Raw genomic sequence first — 17,173 nt, 5'->3', positions numbered from 1 at the left:
GCTGTTCTGGTACTGGAGAGCCAGGCAGGGCTTCTGGAGGACTGCCTGGAGGAGGTGGCTTGTGGGGTTCTTGGAGGGGGTGTATGCTGAAGTTTGGGACCATGTTTCCCTCCCCTACATTGTGCCTGGGCTCCGCTGAGGCCTGTCCTGGGGCCACCCCGTCCCACAGGACAGGTCCTAGCGTCTACCCTGGGCAGTGCCTCTTGGCTTCACAGGTCTCCTAGCCAATGTGAGGCTTTGCCGGGCAGGAGGCAGCTGATGTAGTGCCATCCACCTGCGTGTAGGGGTGGGTACTGTGCCCTGTCACTGCTGACCCCACGTCTCCTATGCAGTGTGTAGCTGGCTACCACGGGGTGAACTGCTCCGAGGAGATCAACGAGTGCCTGTCCCGCCCGTGCCAGAATGGGGGCACCTGCATCGACCTCACCAACACCTACAAGTGCTCCTGCCCTCGGGGCACACAGGGTGAGGGCGGCGTGGGGGCGGGGCACAGGCCCAGGAGAGCCGGAGGTAGACCAGCCAGGGGGGCATAGGGCTGAGTAGAGGCTTGAGGAGGGGTGTCCTGGCCAGGTGGGATATGTGGTGCTCGGCCTCCACCCCCATTATCACCCTGTCTTTCCTGAGCACCCATGTGGCCCAGGCCTGCCCGTGGCCAATGGGACCAGGAGGGGCACTTGGGGACGCCCTCCACCCCATGGCCCTGATGGCACTGGTCTGCAGGCGTGCACTGTGAGATCAACGTGGATGACTGCATCCCGGCTGTGGAGCCAGGTACGCGGAGCCCTAAGTGCTTCAACAACGGCACCTGCGTGGACCAGGTGGGCGGCTACAGCTGCATCTGCCCACCTGGCTTTGTGGGTGAACGCTGCGAGGGTGACGTCAACGAGTGCCTGTCCAACCCCTGTGACACCCGCGGCACCCAGAACTGCGTGCAGCGCGTCAATGCCTTCCACTGCGAGTGCCGGCCCGGCTACACTGGTGGGTGCCTGGGCCACGGGGTGGGGGGAGCGCGGCCCCAGAGCAGCTCCTCACAACCCCTCCCCACCCAGGACGCCGCTGCGAGTCAGTCATCAATGGCTGTAAGGGCAAGCCCTGCAAAAACGGAGGCACCTGTGCCGTGGCTTCCAACACCGCCCGTGGCTTCATCTGCAAATGCCCTGCGGTAGGTGCCGCGGCTCAGGCGGGCAGGGATCCCCAGCCCCTACGCTGCCACCCCACACTGCAGCATGGTCTCGTGACTGACCTGCTCTTGGGAGGCCCAAGGGGGCCAGAGCCCAGGCCTCTGAGGGGCTGTGCAGAGCACACAAGCTGGTGTGGGGCCGGGATTTCCACTCTTTCCCTGCCATCCCAGGTCCCCTTGAGGGCTTTGCAGCTGGAGGGAGGGCAGCCGGCCACAGGACTAGGCTGAGGCTCGTGGCCCCCAGGAACCACCCTGACTCCCTGCATCCCCCCACCCCAGGGCTTTGAGGGCGCCACCTGTGAGAACGATGCGCGCACCTGTGGCAGCCTGCGCTGCCTCAACGGTGGCACCTGCCTGTCAGGCCCACGCAGCCCCACCTGCCTGTGCCTGAGCCCTTTCACCGGCCCTGAGTGCCAGTTCCCGGCCAGCAGCCCCTGCCTAGGCAGCAACCCCTGCTACAACCAGGGCACCTGTGAGCCCACGTCCGAGAGCCCTTTCTACCGCTGCCTGTGCCCCGCCAAGTTCAACGGGCTCTACTGCCACATCTTGGACTACAGCTTTGGGGGTGGTGCCGGGCGTGACATCACCCCACCGCAGATCGATGAGGCCTGTGAGATCCCCGAGTGCCATGCCGACGCCGGCAACAAGGTCTGCAGCGTCACCTGCAACAACCACGCATGCGGCTGGGACGGTGGGGACTGCTCCCTCAACTTCGACGACCCCTGGAAGAACTGCTCACGTTCGCTGCAGTGCTGGAAGTACTTTAGTGACGGCCGCTGCGATGCCCAGTGCAACTCCGACAGCTGCCTGTTTGACGGCTTCGACTGCCAGGGCAGCGGGGGCCAGTGCAAGTGAGTGTGAGGCAGGGCGGGATGGGGGTGCAGCTGAGCACGGGGAGGGATGAGGTGTGCAGGTGAGCGCAGGGCGGGACAGGGGGTGCAAGTTAGTGTGGGACAGGACAGGATGAGGGTGCAAGTGAACGCGGGGCAGGACGGGAGGTGGGGCAGGACGAGGCGGGGAGGCCAGTGTAAGTGAAGGTGGGGTGGGTCAGGGGGATGCAAGTGAGTGTGGTGTGGGATGAGGGGTGCAAGCGAGCACGGGGTGGGATGGGGGGACGGTGAAATGAGCGTGGGATTGGGGCGGGGGATGCAAGTGAGCACAGGGCCAGACGGGTGCAGGCGAGTGTTGGGTGGGATGGGGTAGGGGAGGCCAGTGTAAGTAAGGATGGGGCTGGCTTGGGTCAGGGAACCTAGTGGCCGGAGGCTGGGAGACAGGAATGGAGACAGGAGAGCAAGGCCCTGGAGCTGGCTTTCGAGCAGCGTGGGAGGCAGACCCTGACCAGGGGTGTGACCCCAGGAGGGCAGGGCAGCGGGTGGAGGTGCCCAGCGGCCCTGGCTGGGCTGCAGGGAGGCGCCGGGCGGGCGGCACAGCCAGGTCTGAGCGCCTGCCCCGCCCACAGTCCGCTGTACGACCAGTACTGCAAAGACCACTTCGGCGACGGGCACTGCGACCAAGGCTGCAACAACGCAGAGTGTGAGTGGGACGGGCTGGACTGCGCGGAGCGCGTGCCCGAGAGGCTGGCGGCTGGCACACTGGTGGTGGTGGTGCTAATGCCACCAGAAGAGCTGCGCAACAATTCCTTCCACTTCCTGCGCGAGCTCAGCCGCCTGCTGCACACCAACGTGGTCTTCAGGCGCGACGCGCGTGGCGAGCACATGATCTTCCCGTACTATGGCCGCGAGGAGGAGCTGCGCAAGCACCCCATCAAGCGGGCCGCGGAGGGCTGGGCCGCCGCGCCCCACGCCCTGCTGGGCCAGGTGCAGGCCGCACTGCTGCCTGGCAGCAGGGGTGGGCGCCGGCGCAGGGAGCTGGACCCCATGGACGTCCGCGGGTGAGTGACCTGTCTCGGCCGTGTTCTCCTTGCTTTGTAGTAAAAGAGACTGAGGTTCTGGCAGGACCTGGGACCCGCCCAGGGCCTAGCACAGGTGAGGGCAGACGCAGCCCCAGGTGTTGGCCCCAAGGACCCCACTCTCCCTGCTGCGCACTACACTTTGTCCCTTTGTCCAGTGGGGTTTGAAACCCTGCCCGCCACCAGCCCCACTGGCACTGACACGTACACCGTTGGTGAGCACGTGGTGGTCGACACGTCCACTTTGTCCTGGCTGAAGGTGGCGTAGGGAGTGATGCGGAAGGGTCCACAGCTGGGGTCGGCACAGCTCCCCAGAGATCCAGGGCCCTGGCGTCTGTCCTTCCATGATGAAGAAGGGGGGCTCATGGCACCAGGGGAGCCACAGAGCGGGGCTGGGCTGGGCCTGGAAGCACCCCTGAGGAGGGGCATTCGCAGTGAGCACCTTGTGTGCCCAGAGTAGTGGGACAGCTGCCTCCAAGCCTCCCCGTCCAGTCCCGGCCCGCTGCCCCCTCGGGACGTCCTGGGGAGGGCTCTGACCCAGGCGCCCCCGCAGGTCCATCGTGTACCTGGAGATCGACAACCGGCAGTGCGTTCAGTTGTCCTCCCAGTGCTTCCAAAGTGCCACAGACGTGGCCGCCTTCCTGGGGGCACTCGCCTCGCTGGGCAGCCTCAACATCCCTTACAAGATCGAAGCTGTGCAGAGTGAGTGGACCCTGAGCACCCCCGCCCCACTAGGTTCCATGGCAGCTCTCTGCTCGTGATCGGCAAGAGTCTGTGGGCAGGGTTACGTCTCCCACTCCCCAGATGCCGCTGCCGTCCGTGCTTGTCACCATCGGGGGCACAGAGTGCCACTGGAGTTCAGGGGAGCCCCCTGGAACTCCCTTTGGCATGTGCCACCTGGCCAGGGGGATGAATATCTGCCTGCATGTGGGAGTCGTGCTCTCTCCCACCCCTTTCCACGACTTCTCTTTGTTGGGTATTATTTCAAAATCATTATAGCTTTTTCTAAAAGAGAGAGAGAGAGAGAGGGGGAAGAATTGATCGGTGTCATGTGAAGTGTTGAAGTTTGTATCTCGAAAATCCCCCTAAATCCTTTGTCTTAACTGCTCGATGAGAGCGCAGTGATTTGAAGTTGGCTAATCCCTCTCCGTAAAGCAGAAGGGCGAACGCTGTCTCCAGATAGAGTCGGCCTGCAGGAGAGAATTTAGCGATAGTTTGCAATTCTGATTAACCGCGCAGAAAATGACCTTATTTTGGGGGGCGGGATGGGAGAGCAGAGAGGCACCCAGCCGCAGATCCAGTCTGCCGCGCCCGGCCGTGGAGTCGGAGCCTGATGCCCGGGCGCCGGCCGGCGGCCCCTGTACCCGTAGGTGAGAGCGTGGAGCCGCCGGCGCCCGCACCGCTGCACTTCATGTACGTGGCTGCGGCGGCCTTTGTGCTGCTCATCTTCGTGGGCTGTGGGGTGCTACTCTCCCGAAAGCGTCGGCGGCAGCACGGCCAGCTCTGGTTCCCCGAGGGCTTCAAGGTGTCGGAGGCCAGCAAGAAGAAGCGGCGGGAGCCCCTCGGGGAGGATTCCGTGGGCCTCAAGTAAGTGGGAGTGTGGGGCAGGATCCCCACATCAGGAGGCTGCCCCCCGCAGACCCATGGGTCCCCCCACCCTCAGCATACCCCCGACACATACCAAGGCCTGCCGTCTCAGACCCACAAATTCTGGGGGGACCTAATCACTCCACTATCAGGGCCTGCCCCACACAGTATGGCACAGGTGGGACCTGGTCCCCCACAGACCGTGGGCGCCCCCGCTGCATGGCCTGAGAGGACCTAGTCCTCCCCACCACCACCATGGACTACCCCCTACGACCTATGGCCCTTCAGCGTATTTCAGGAGACCTGGTCACTCTCCATCAGGGCCTGCCCCCCGCCCAGTCCCATGGAGCCCCCATGCCTTGGGGGTGTTTTCTAGTATCCTCTCAGTCTCACCCCACCCTGCCCCCAGGCCTCTGAAGAATGTCTCGGATGGCGCTCTCATGGATGACAACCAGAATGAGTGGGGGGACGATGACCTGGACACCAAGCAGTTCCGGGTAAGTTGGGATGCCCGCTGCTCCCCACGCACCCGCCCAGCTGGGCCTGGCTGACGTGGCTTTTTGCCCCGTAGTTTGAAGAGCAGGTGGTCCTGCCTGACCTGGACGACCAGACAGACCACAGGCAGTGGACCCAGCAGCACCTGGATGCTGCCGACCTGCGTGTGTCTTCCATGGCCCCAACGCCACCCCAAGGCGAGGTCGACGCTGACTGCATGGACGTCAACGTCCGAGGGCCTGGTGAGCACCACTCCTGCCGCCTGCCCACCCCCACCTGCTCACCCACCACCCTTCCCCCACCCACCGCCCTATTGCCACCCACCACGTGTCCACCCACCCCTACCCACCTGCCACCCTTCCCCCCACCCATCACCCTACTACCACCCACCCACCTGTCCACCCACATCCATCCATATACCATACTTTCTACCGAACCACCCACTGCCCTCCCCTCCCCTGCCCAGGGGTTCAGCAACCTGCTCTTCCCTGACCCTATGGCTGGCCTCGCACCTTCCCCTCCAAGCCCAGTGGGACCAGTCTCTGGGAGCTGAGCACTGTGAGGGGGAGCAGGGCATTCTGGTCCTCTGGGTGTTTCCCACTCTGAGCGGCACAGAAAGTAGATCATCCTGTGTTCCCACTGCCTCCCTCCCCAGCGACCCTCCAGGTCACGCTGCCCGCGAATTTCTTTCCCAAAGGCCTCTCCCTAGCTCAGTGTGGTTACGCTGCCGTCCTCCAAGCAGTTGGCCACTGAATGGTCTTTGCAGCTCAGGAAGCAAAGCAGTGAGGTCCACACAGTGTGGCTGCAGGGGGGCTGCGTGCACTGGGCCACGTGTCCACTTGGCCACCAGACCAGCTTGGGCCTGTGGTCCATCCCTAGAGGCCGCAGTCAGGCAAGGGTGTACACGGCTGTCCCGATTGAGCCGTCCCATCTCTGTCCCTCCTGCAGATGGCTTCACGCCCCTCATGATCGCCTCCTGCAGCGGAGGGGGCCTGGAGACGGGAAACAGCGAAGAGGAGGAGGACGCACCGGCTGTCATCTCAGACTTCATCTATCAGGGCGCCAGCCTGCACAACCAGACCGACCGCACTGGTGAGACCGCCCTGCACCTGGCCGCCCGCTACTCACGCTCTGACGCTGCCAAGCGTCTGCTGGAGGCCAGCGCCGACGCCAACATCCAGGACAACATGGGGCGGACCCCGCTGCATGCTGCCGTGTCTGCCGACGCACAGGGTGTCTTCCAGGTGAGCATGGTAAAGTGGGAGCCATGCTACACTACCCATCCATCCTACACCTCTGCTCCCTGGAGGGTGGCAAGGCTCAGGGAGTGCCCTGCCTGGTCTCTTAGTGTCCTGAGACAGCCATCACGTGAGCGGCCTTGAGGAACAGATGTGTATTGTTTGGCAGCTCTGGGGACTCCGTCCAGTTCGGGGTGTTGGCCTTGTCTTTTCCTTCAGCAGTCTCTGTGCTGGTTTCTGAGGGCTGCCACAATCCTCGGGCTTCCTCTGCTACTCGTGGGTGAACTGTGTCCACTGTCGCTTGGCCTTTCCCTGCATCTGTCTGCTCCGCTCTCATGATATACCACTCAGAAGGGGTTAGATTTAGCACCCAGCGTACCTTGTGTGCCCTCGTTAACGTGACAAAAGAAAACAAAGGTTTCCAAATAGAATTCCCTTCACAGGTACAGGGTTAGGCCCACCACGTAACTTTTGGGGATGCTAACACCCACCTAGCCGGTGTCCTCTCGGGAAAGCCAGGCCTGAGGTGGTGCTGCAAGGATCTGGGGAGCCTGCAGTGAGGTCGCCACCCTGCCCCAGATGGCCCCAGTCTCAGGGATGGCCCTCAGTCTCAGCTCCCCCAACAGCGGCCCCCTGTGGCCTTGGCACTCGGGCCTCCTTACCCCTCCCCTGGAAGCAGCGGCCGTGGCTTGAGGCGCTGCCGGAGGCAGTGAAAGGAAGGTTTAAAGGCTGTGCTGCCTGCACACCTGGGGCCCTGGCTTGCTGGGAGCCCGTGCGGGCAGATGGAGGGATTTGGATGCCCTCGTCTCCAGGGAGTCCCAGCAGAGGCTGCTTTTCCCAGCCGCTGCCCTGCTGCTGACTCCCAGGCCGTCCCCAGCCCCACTCTGCGCAGTCCCTTCTGTGTGGATGTTCGCACCCCGGCCGTCCCCAGCCCCACCTGCACAGATATACACACCCAGACCATCCCCAGCCCCACCTGCACAGATACACACACCCAGACCGTCCCCAGCCCTGCTCTGCACAGCCCCACCTGCACAGATACACACACCCAGGCCATCCCCAGCCCTGCTCTGCACAGCCCCACCTGCACAGATATACACACCCAGACCGTCCCCAGCCCTGCTCTGCACAGCCCCACCTGCACAGATATACACACCTAGGCCGTCCCCAGCCCCACCTGCACAGATATACACACCCAGGCCATCCCCAGCCCCACCTGCACGGATATACACACCCAGACCGTCCCCAGCCCCACCTGCACAGCCCCGTCTGCACAGATATACACACCCAGACCATCCCCAGCCCCACCTGCACAGCCCCGTCTGCATGGATGCGCACTTACGGGGAGTCACGCAGAGCTTTTAATTTTCAGACAATTTTTAACTCAAGTGACTGGCTGCCACCGTATAGAAATTGGAAATTGAGATGAGCCTTGAGAGAGGGAGGTCAGAGCACCCTGAGGCAGCCCTGGCACCCTCCTGGCCGCCTGGCGTAAATTCCCATGGTGCTGTGCAGGAATGTACCATGCTTAGTGTGCTTTGCCACTTGTTTTTCCCACTGCCGGCAGATGTGACCCCTTTGGTGTCAGTGACACCAAACCAAAAAACGAAACCTGTTGCCATCGAGTAGATTCCAACTCATAGCAATCCTGTAGCACAGAGTACAACTGTCTTATAGGGTTTTCAAGGAGCACTTGGTGGATTTGAACTGCTGACCGTTTGGTTAGCAGCTGTAGCTCTTAACCACTGCACCACCAGGGTTTCCATCGGTGACACAGGGCCCCCATAATAACCGCCTTGGCGTGCCCAGGGGGCGTGGCATCGGCAAGAAAGTCACCTCCCCCACCTCCCCACCGCTGCGCTGTGTGTGCTTAGGGGGCCCTGACCACACTGCTCTGTCCCAGGGGGAGTGGATGGTCGCACGAGGCCTGCTTGGCCCCTGCTGTCCCCATGGGCTGGTCTGGGTGGGACGAGGCCGTTGGGACTGGGAAAACAATCGTTGTCCCGAGCCCTGCCTAAGTCCCTGCCGCCACCCAGATCCTGATCCGGAACCGAGCCACAGACTTGGATGCCCGTATGCACGACGGCACCACGCCGCTGATCCTGGCCGCCCGCCTGGCTGTGGAGGGTATGCTAGAGGACCTCATCAACTCACATGCCGATGTCAATGCCGCAGACGACCTGGGTAAGTGCCCCGGCTGTGGCGGGATGGTGGGAGCAGTGGGCTACGGCTGCTTTGCTCAGCGCCCTTGGTCTGCTCCTGCAGGCAAGTCGGCCCTGCACTGGGCTGCCGCCGTGAACAACGTGGATGCCGCGGTCGTACTCCTCAAGAATGGGGCCAACAAGGACATGCAGAACAACAAGGTGGGCAGGGCCAGGGGGCCTAGGCTGTGGGGTGCCTGGGTCATAAGGGGCCAGGCTGCAGGGGGCAGGAGCCTGAGGCCACAGGGTACCTGGGTCATATGGGGCTAGGCCACGAGGGGCAGGGGGCTGAGACCACAGGGTGCCTGGGCCATATGGGCCAGGGCATAGTGGGCAGGGGGCCGAGGTCATGTGAGTTGGGGGCCTGAGGTCACATGGGGCTGGGCTGTGGGGCAGAGGGTCAGTTTCACAGGGTGGGGCCAGTCACACCAGCCAGATCCACCTCCTGGTTGTAGGACCCCAAGCAAGTGACTTCAATGACTTGCCTCAGTTTGCTAGCTTATACAGCGAGGGTCCTCCCTGACCCACTGGTCACAGTGAGATGCCGAGGTACAAACAGGTCAGGCACAGGGTCCGGCTGGCCTCCCTGCTCAGTGGACAAGTGGCCACTGCCATCCTCACCGGGTCCCCTCAGCTGTTGAGGAGCAGTAGCCAGGTAGTGTGGCTCCATAGGGGGTGGGCACACAATGATCTAGGCCTCGTGTTAGTGAGCAGACCTTTGCCCCACACAGACGCCTGTCTCGCTCACACGTGGCTAAGGAAGCTGTGCTGTGCTCCCTGCCCCTATTCTAATGCAAGGCCCCCTCACCCCCGTGTCTCTGGAAGCCCACTGCTGCCACACACTCGCTGTAGGGCATCTTGGGTGTTGGGGCACACAAGCGCAGACACCACCTCCACTGCACATGTCAGCCAGGGGGTCGCCCTGAAATGGGGGCATGGGAGAGTTGTGGACCTGGGTCCCCCAGTGTTTCCTGGGTCTCTCAGTATGTGTGCCAGGTGGTAGGTCCAGGATCATGGTCCCCACCTCCTGGCAGTGGCTGAGCCCAGATTCAGTGGGACCAGCGAAAGGGGTCAGGTGTGGCTGTGGCCATAGCTAAGGCCTTGTGTGTGCCAGGGAGGTACCACAGGCCCCTTATGGACTTTGTCGCTCCCCACGTGGTGGCCTCAGAGGGGATGTGTGGTGTGTCCGCTTGGAGACGCGAAGCCAAGACCCAGAGAAGCTAAGATGGCAGGGTCACTTGGGGCCATCTGGACGGGGGCCCCTGCCTGGCTCCCGGGGCCTCACCAAAAAAACCCAAAAACCCATTGCTGTTGAGTTGATTCCTACTAGTAGTCTCCCCACACGCCTGGAATCACTGCAACATTTTATGTTTTGGGTTCTCATGGGGTCTGTGACCCCCCAAAAGGTCAAGCATTGCTGATGTTCAATCTAGGATCCTACAGGAAGGGCTCGGTTGGGCTGGTGCATGTGGGGAGCCTGGGGCGGGTCAGGATGGGCCCAGCCGTGGTGGGGTGCCGCAGCCGTGCAGCTACCTCATTGCCCGTGCCCACAGGAGGAGACGCCCCTGTTCCTGGCCGCCCGCGAGGGCAGCTACGAGACAGCCAAGGTGCTGCTGGACCACTTTGCCAACCGGGACATCACGGACCACATGGACCGCCTGCCGCGTGACATCGCCCAGGAGCGCATGCACCATGACATTGTGCGGCTACTGGATGAGCACAACCTGGTACGCAGCCCTCCACTGCCCGGTGCCGGCCTGGGCGGTGCGCCCACCCTTTCGCCCCCGCTCTGCTCCCCCAACGGCTACCTGGGCAACCTCAAGCCAGCCATGCCAGGCAAAAAGGCCCGCAAGCCCAGCACCAAGGGCCTGGCCTGTGGGGGCGGCGGCAGCAAAGAAGCCAAGGACCTCAAGGCGCGGCGGAAGAAGTCCCAGGACGGTAAGGGCTGCCTCCTGGACGGCGCCAGCGTGCTTTCGCCTGTGGACTCCCTCGAGTCGCCCCACGGCTACCTGTCAGACGTGTCCTCCCCGCCCCTGCTGCCATCCCCGTTCCAGCAGTCCCCATCCCTGCCTCTCAACCATCTGCCGGGCATGCCTGACGCCCACCTGGGCCTCGCGCACCTGAACATGGCGGCCAAGCCTGAGATGGCGGCCTTGGGCGGGGGTGGCCGGCTAGCCTTCGAGGCCGGGCCACCTCGTCTCTCCCACCTGCCGGTGGCCTCCAGCACCAGCACCGCTATGGGCGCTGGGGGGGGCGCTATGAATTTCACCGTGGGTGGAGCCGCCAGCCTGAGCGGGCAGTGCGAGTGGCTGTCCCGGCTGCAGAACAGCAGGGTCCCGAGCCAGTACACCCCGCTGCGTGGTGCGGCCGGCACCCTGACCCCACAGGCGCCAGCCCTCCAGCATGGCGTGATGGGCCCGTTGCACAGCGGCCTCTCCTCCGGCACCGTGTCCCAGATGGTAAGCTACCAGGGGCTGCCCAACTCGCGGCTGGCCACCCAGCCACACCTGGTGCCGGCCCCGCAACTGCAGCAGGTCCAGCAGCAGCCGCAGCCTCAGCCGAATCTGCAGATGCAGCCACAGCCGCAGCCGCCAAACTTACAGATGCAGCACCGCCTGCAGCCGCCGCAGCCACAGCCACACCTCGGCGGGAGCTCGGCGGCCAGCGGCCACTTGGGCCGGAGCTTCCTGGGCGGCGAGCCGAGCCAGGCAGACGCGCAGCCACTGGGCCCCAGTGGCCTGGCGGTGCACACCATCCTGCCTCAGGAGGGCCAGGTCCTGCCCACGGCACTGCCGCCCTCGCTGGCGACGCCCCTGACCACCGCCCAGTTCCTGACGCCACCCTCCCAGCACAGCTTCACCTCCTCGCCTGCGGACAACACGCCCAGCCACCAGCTGCAGGTGCCCGAGCACCCGTTCCTCACACCGTCGCCCGAGTCCCCCGACCAGTGGTCCAGCTCCTCACCGCACTCCAACATCTCTGACTGGTCCGAGGGCATCTCCAGCCCCCCGACCAGTTTGCCGTCCCAGATCGCCCACATTCCAGAGGCGTTCAAGTAAACAGCCGCCTCCCTGGGACCTCGGCTTCCTCTCCCAAGCTCGGCCGGGGGTGTGCGCGTGCAGCCAGACACTGGCCTGCGGAGCCTTTCTAGAAACCCACGTTTTTATACAAATCAAGACGACAAGAATTTCAGCCTTTTTTTTTTTTAGTATTTATTTATGTACTTTTGTTTCACATGGAAACACTGCCTTTTTATTTATACGTGCTGTGTTCTAGGCATCAGGTAGGAACTTTTATCGGCTCCAAGTAAACGTAAACAAGTTCTCAGTATGTTTCTTCCGCTTGGGACAAAGACGCTTTGTGTGTATTTGTAAAATATGAACAAAGATTCGTGATTTATAAATGCCATTTATTTATTGATTTCTTTTTTCAAAGTCCAAAAAGAAATGATGTGTAGGAGGAAGGGAGGTTTAAACCAGCCTTGTCCAAAAAGCTCCCAAGGTCCCCAGGGCCTGTGCCACGTCCCCAGGCCCCGCCCAGCAGCACCTGCAGCTAGTGACGAACAAGGAGGCCCGCCTTCCCGTACCTGTGGCACGCAGACTCGTGTGCACCCAAAGTAGGCTGCCTGAGGTGGCCCCTAAAGTAAAGTCAGGTAGCTGGCATGACTCGGTGTTTTTAAGTGATTTTTTTAAAGACGTGCTTTTAAGATGTTTTCTTGGGGTACACCGAGAGTGCATTTCAGGGTACCAGTCGTGAATCTTTGTTTCGGGTTCAGTATCACGTAGTTGTCCACTGGTCTTGCAAGTCCTAGTTTCTTCAGAAGCCCCCGCCTGCCCTGTGTGACGTTTAAACATCATAGGGGAGAGGTCAGTGCACAGGTCAGCTGGGAAGTCTGCCTTGGACCCGCGCAGAGGAGCCCCAGCCATTGCTGGGGAAAGACGCTGCCGGCTGACCCACCGGGCCATCCCTGCCGGGCATCCCTGCTGGCCTGCACCTCATCTCCAGCAGGTTCTCCAGGTGCAGCGGATGGTGGACTGGCCCGGTCTGGGCCCGGGCTCAGCAGCTGACTTTGATTGGCTCCTATTCTTTATATGGAGCTTGCCAGAGAGCCCACACCAAGGCCGTATCCAGCCTGGGGTGCACAGAAGCCGTTGGTTCCGGGGGCACCCGGCGGAGGCGACCCCTGGAGTGGTGTGGAACCTGCTGGCAGAGCTACCCCTCCTGGTTCGGAGGGACGCTCGCCAGGCAGAGCATATTCTTGCAATATCAAGTATAAGCCTGTGGCAGAGTAAATGTCTGTAAATACATTTTTAAAGGTGGATTTTGTTTAAAAAATCTGAATGAGGGAGTCTGCCGCGTGTCACGCTGACGAGGGTGTCAACACGTCTCAGCCCCGTGCAGCCCGGGCCCTGTGACTTCAGCTGCTGCACAGTAGCTCCTTAGAGCAAGCACAACAGGAAAGAGGCTTCCAGTGTGGCCCACCTCCTCAGGGCCTCCTCGGCTTGGTGAGGTGATGTCTAGCCATTCCCGGTGGGCACGACCAGACTCATCCCAAGATGTTGATTCTTACTGTGTTTTATAAAATAGAGTGTAGTTTACAGAAAAAGAAGACTTTAAAAAAGTTATCTACATGCAAAACTGTAGGTGATTGATGTTTTTTTTTTTTCATCTTCTTTTGTTAACTGATTTGCAATAAAAATGACGCCAGTGGTCATCCAGATTTCTTTAAACTTGGCTGTGGCCTGGGCTCATTTTCCATGGGAGGGCTGTTCTCTGCTGAGGTGGCCTGACCTGCCCCACGCTGGCCGCCAGAGGGTGCCGAGGCCGGCTGCGCTGTCTCTTCAGAAGTTCTAGAACAAGAGCCTGCAGCCCCCTTGGGCCACCCCCATGCAGGGAAGTGGGGACCCAGCAGGGGTAGGTGGCAGCTTGTCTCAGAGGGCCTCTCAGAATCTGGGGCCACACTGTCATGATACCGGACTTAGGTCTGGTCCCTCTTACCTTGGAGTGAAGGCCCTGCTGATCCATCCCTGGAGCCCTGCTGTGGTGGGGTGGGGAGCAGAGAGGAGCCCTGACCCGACTGAAGGGCACTGGGAGCCTGGAGTGCCAGCGTAGGGGCGGCAGGGGGTGGAGACAGTGCTGTGAAGGATGCGGAGGTGTAGGGACGCAGAGGCAGTGTGGTGCAGCTGTCTTTACCAGGTGCACCATGAGCAAGGGCCCTGTCCCTGCCAGCCACCCCCACATGGGTCACCCTGCCCCTCCCTGTGCCCTGGACACCCACCCGAGGCCTCTGTCTCTACCTGGCCCCACACCTTTGGGGCCTGCAGGCAGGTGGTCTCAGGCTAGAGTGACAAAGGGGGGCCACATGTCCCCCTCCATCTGTCCAAGACAAGTGGAAACCAAAGACCCCCTCCCAAGTTTGGGGCTTCCTCCACAGCCGGCCCAGTGCTGGCACATGGACAGGTAATACACAAGAGATTCTAGGAGCAGTGACTGTCCTTGGGAGGAAGTGGCTCGTCTTCAGGGGGAGTGGGCTCAGCCTGAGTGGCCCAAAGAGCCCCTAGCACCCCACTGTCCCACTCCTGTGTGTGTCCCCAAAAGACTGGAAAGCAGGGACTCAGACACATGTGCCCCAGTGTTCACTGCAGCACTAATCACAGAAGGCCAGAGTGGGAACACCCAGGTGTCCGTCAGCAGACGAGTGGATGAACCCCTGGTGGTCCACACGCAACAGGCTGTTATTCACCAAGAGGAATGGCGTATGGGCAGGAGCTAGGGAGCGGGTGAAACTCGCTTTATGCTGAGCGAAATAAGTAGGCAGGGACCTCCCATCTAAGGAAATGTCTGGGCAGGTATAACCCCAAACAGAAGGTAGATTAGTGGTGGCCAGGGCCGGGGGACTGCTTACTGGGCACAGGGTCCTCTCTGGGCTGGTGAAAGCACTTTGGAACCAGATAGGGAGGGAAGTTGTACAATGTCGTGAACGTGCCAAGCGCCAATGAATCGTTCACCTTTAAATGGTTAATTTTATGTTATATGAATTTCCCCTCAATAATTCTTTCTTTTTTAAAGAGCTCCTAGCAGTGTTTGAACTTCCAAGAAGTTCTTTGGAACTGTGGGGTCCCCACAGAGCAGGGAAGACTGGCCTCTGGGGGCTCATAGGCCTTACGAAGGAGGACTGCTTGGCTCCCTGGAGCCGTCAGAGCCCAGCAGCTGGTGAAGGCTGCAGAGGAGATGGAGGGCTCTCCGAGCCTCAACCTTCTCGTCTTTAAGCTGGGCGTGCTGGGAATCGCCCTGGCCCTCACAGCAGAAATCCCAGACTAAAGTGCAAAGCCAACGTGGACAGACGTGCCCACCCCTATGGAGGCAGGGAGCACGGGCTGTACCCCGCCCTCCGCCAAGAGCCAGGCAAGGCCAGCCCCAGATGCTTGGGTCCTGAGGGGCAAAGGGGTGCTCACTCTGCCCCCCACAGTCCCCGACTCAGTGACAGGATCCCCCATCCTGGCTTTGAAGGGTTGGCTGAGGCTCCAGACAGGCCCTGGGAGCCGGAAAGAAGGCCGGCAGGGTGTTTGTTCCATGGTCCCAAGCCTGCTGTCCACAGACCTCGATGTGACCACTCTGTCCCGCCAGCTAGTTGCCCCCATTTCAGGACAACACACTGGGGGTCAACCGGCTCGGCCAGCTTCCACCCTTGGAGAGCCCTGCCCAGTCCCCACAGGCCTCCAGCTTGGGGCTCAGGTATCCAGGAGCCCTAGATCAGGGCTGGCCCAGGCACCACTCCACGTACCCCAGATGCTGTTCCTCCTTGGGGTGCCACGGTCTCAGGGATCTGGCAGCTTGCAGCTTCCAACGCTCAGAACACATAAGTCAGTGGGGGCCTTGTCCACCTCTCCAGCTCCCTCCCTGCCTGCTTCAGAGGCGGGGGAAGGGATGGGGCCATCTTCTTTTGGGAGAAGAAAAACTCCCCAAGGCCTCTTGGGTAAACTGGAGCAGCACTGTCCGATAGGCCTATACTCTGAGCTTGATACACAATTTAGAAACAGGCGAGGCACCGACCATGCTCTCACATAACCTTGAACTTGGGCCCATTCCTAGACCACACAGCAAAAATTTAATCAATAATTTACTATAGATTCATGGTTTACTATGAATCAATACATATCTACAACTGTATTGCACCCATTGTCCAACGTAAACATTGGACACTATACTACAATACAGAAGACACTGGCAAAAAACAAGGCTCCAGGAATTGATGGAATAACAATTGAGGTGTTTCAACAAACGGATGCAGCACTGGAGGTGCTCACTCGTCTATGCCAAGAAATCGGGAAGACAGCTTCCTGGCCAACTGACTGGAAGAGCTCTGCATTTATGCCTATTCCCAAGAAAGGTGATCCAACCGAACGCGGAAATTATTGAATCATTATTGAATTATTGAAATCATTAGTATCACATGCAAGTGTGATGAAGATCATTCAAAAGCGGCTGCAGCAGTCCATCTGCAGGGAACTGCCAGGAACTCCGGCCGGATTCAGAAGGGGACGTGGAACCAGGGAGATCATTGCTGATGTCAGATGGGTCCTGGCTGAAAGCAGAGGATACCAGAAGGATGTTTACCTGTGTTTTATTGAATAGGCAAAGGCATTCGACTGTGTGGATCATAACAAACTATGGATAACATTGGAAAGAATGGGAATTCCAGAACGCTTAATTGTGCTCATGAGGAACCTTTACATAGATCAAGAGGCAGCCGGTTGGACAGAGCAAGGGGATACCGTATGGTTTAAAGACAGGAAAGGTGTGTGTCAGGGTTGTATCCTTTCACCATACCTATTCAGTCTGTATGCTGAGCAAATAATCCGAGAAGCTGGACTGTATGAAGAAGAACGGGGCATCAGGATTGGAGGAAGACTCATTAACAACCTGAATCATGCAGATGACACAACCTTGCTTGCTGAAAGTGAAGAGGACTTGAAGCACTTACTGATGAAGATCAAAGACTACAGCCTTCAGTATGGATTACACCTCAACATAAACAAAACAGAAATCCTCACAACTGGACCAATGAGCAACATCATGATAAACAGAGAAAAGATTGACGTTGTCAAGGACTTCATTTTACTTGCATCCACAGTCAACACCCACAACTGTTTCTAGCAGTCAAGAAATCAAATGACTCATTGCATTGGGCCAACCTGCTGTAAAAGACCTCTTTAAAGTGTTAAAAAACAAAGATATCACTTTGAGAACTAAGGTGCACCTGACCCAAGCCATGGTGTTTTCAGTGTGAAAGCTGGACAATAAATAAGGGAAGACCAAAGAAGAATTGACGCCTTTGAGTTGTGGTGTTGGTGAAGAATATCGAATATACCACAGACTACCAAAAAGAATGAACAAGTCTGTCTTGGACGAAGTACAGCCAGAATCCTCCTTAGAAGTGAGGATGGTGAGATTTTGCCTCAAATACTTTGGACGTGTTATCAGGAAGGACCAGTCCCTGGAGGAGGACATCATGCTTGGTAAAGTGGAGGGTCAGTGAAAACGAGGCAGACCCTCAATGCGA

General features: G+C 59.9%; 1 protein-coding gene across 1 annotated transcript in view; it reads left to right on the top strand.

Moving 5' to 3' along the window:
• NOTCH1 (notch receptor 1) overlaps positions 1-13,325 on the top strand; it is a 47,536-nt gene extending 34,211 nt beyond the window's left edge. The window contains exons 22-34 of the mRNA XM_049895729.1: positions 333-465; positions 721-978; positions 1,050-1,162; positions 1,460-2,031; positions 2,640-3,071; positions 3,643-3,791; positions 4,460-4,676; positions 5,086-5,173; positions 5,248-5,413; positions 6,120-6,415; positions 8,446-8,593; positions 8,675-8,772; positions 10,164-13,325. Of these exons, the coding sequence (XP_049751686.1) occupies positions 333-465; positions 721-978; positions 1,050-1,162; positions 1,460-2,031; positions 2,640-3,071; positions 3,643-3,791; positions 4,460-4,676; positions 5,086-5,173; positions 5,248-5,413; positions 6,120-6,415; positions 8,446-8,593; positions 8,675-8,772; positions 10,164-11,669 (4,176 nt within the window). The 3' untranslated portion in view covers positions 11,670-13,325. The remainder of the gene's footprint in view (positions 1-332; positions 466-720; positions 979-1,049; positions 1,163-1,459; positions 2,032-2,639; positions 3,072-3,642; positions 3,792-4,459; positions 4,677-5,085; positions 5,174-5,247; positions 5,414-6,119; positions 6,416-8,445; positions 8,594-8,674; positions 8,773-10,163) is intronic.
• The last annotated feature ends 3,848 nt before the right edge of the window (positions 13,326-17,173 follow it).

Source organism: Elephas maximus, chromosome 9 (assembly GCF_024166365.1).
Source record: "Elephas maximus indicus isolate mEleMax1 chromosome 9, mEleMax1 primary haplotype, whole genome shotgun sequence".
Classification (NCBI taxonomy): domain Eukaryota; kingdom Metazoa; phylum Chordata; class Mammalia; order Proboscidea; family Elephantidae; genus Elephas; species Elephas maximus.
Note: the sequence above shows the minus strand (reverse complement) of the source record. Positions and strands in the feature narration are given on the sequence as shown.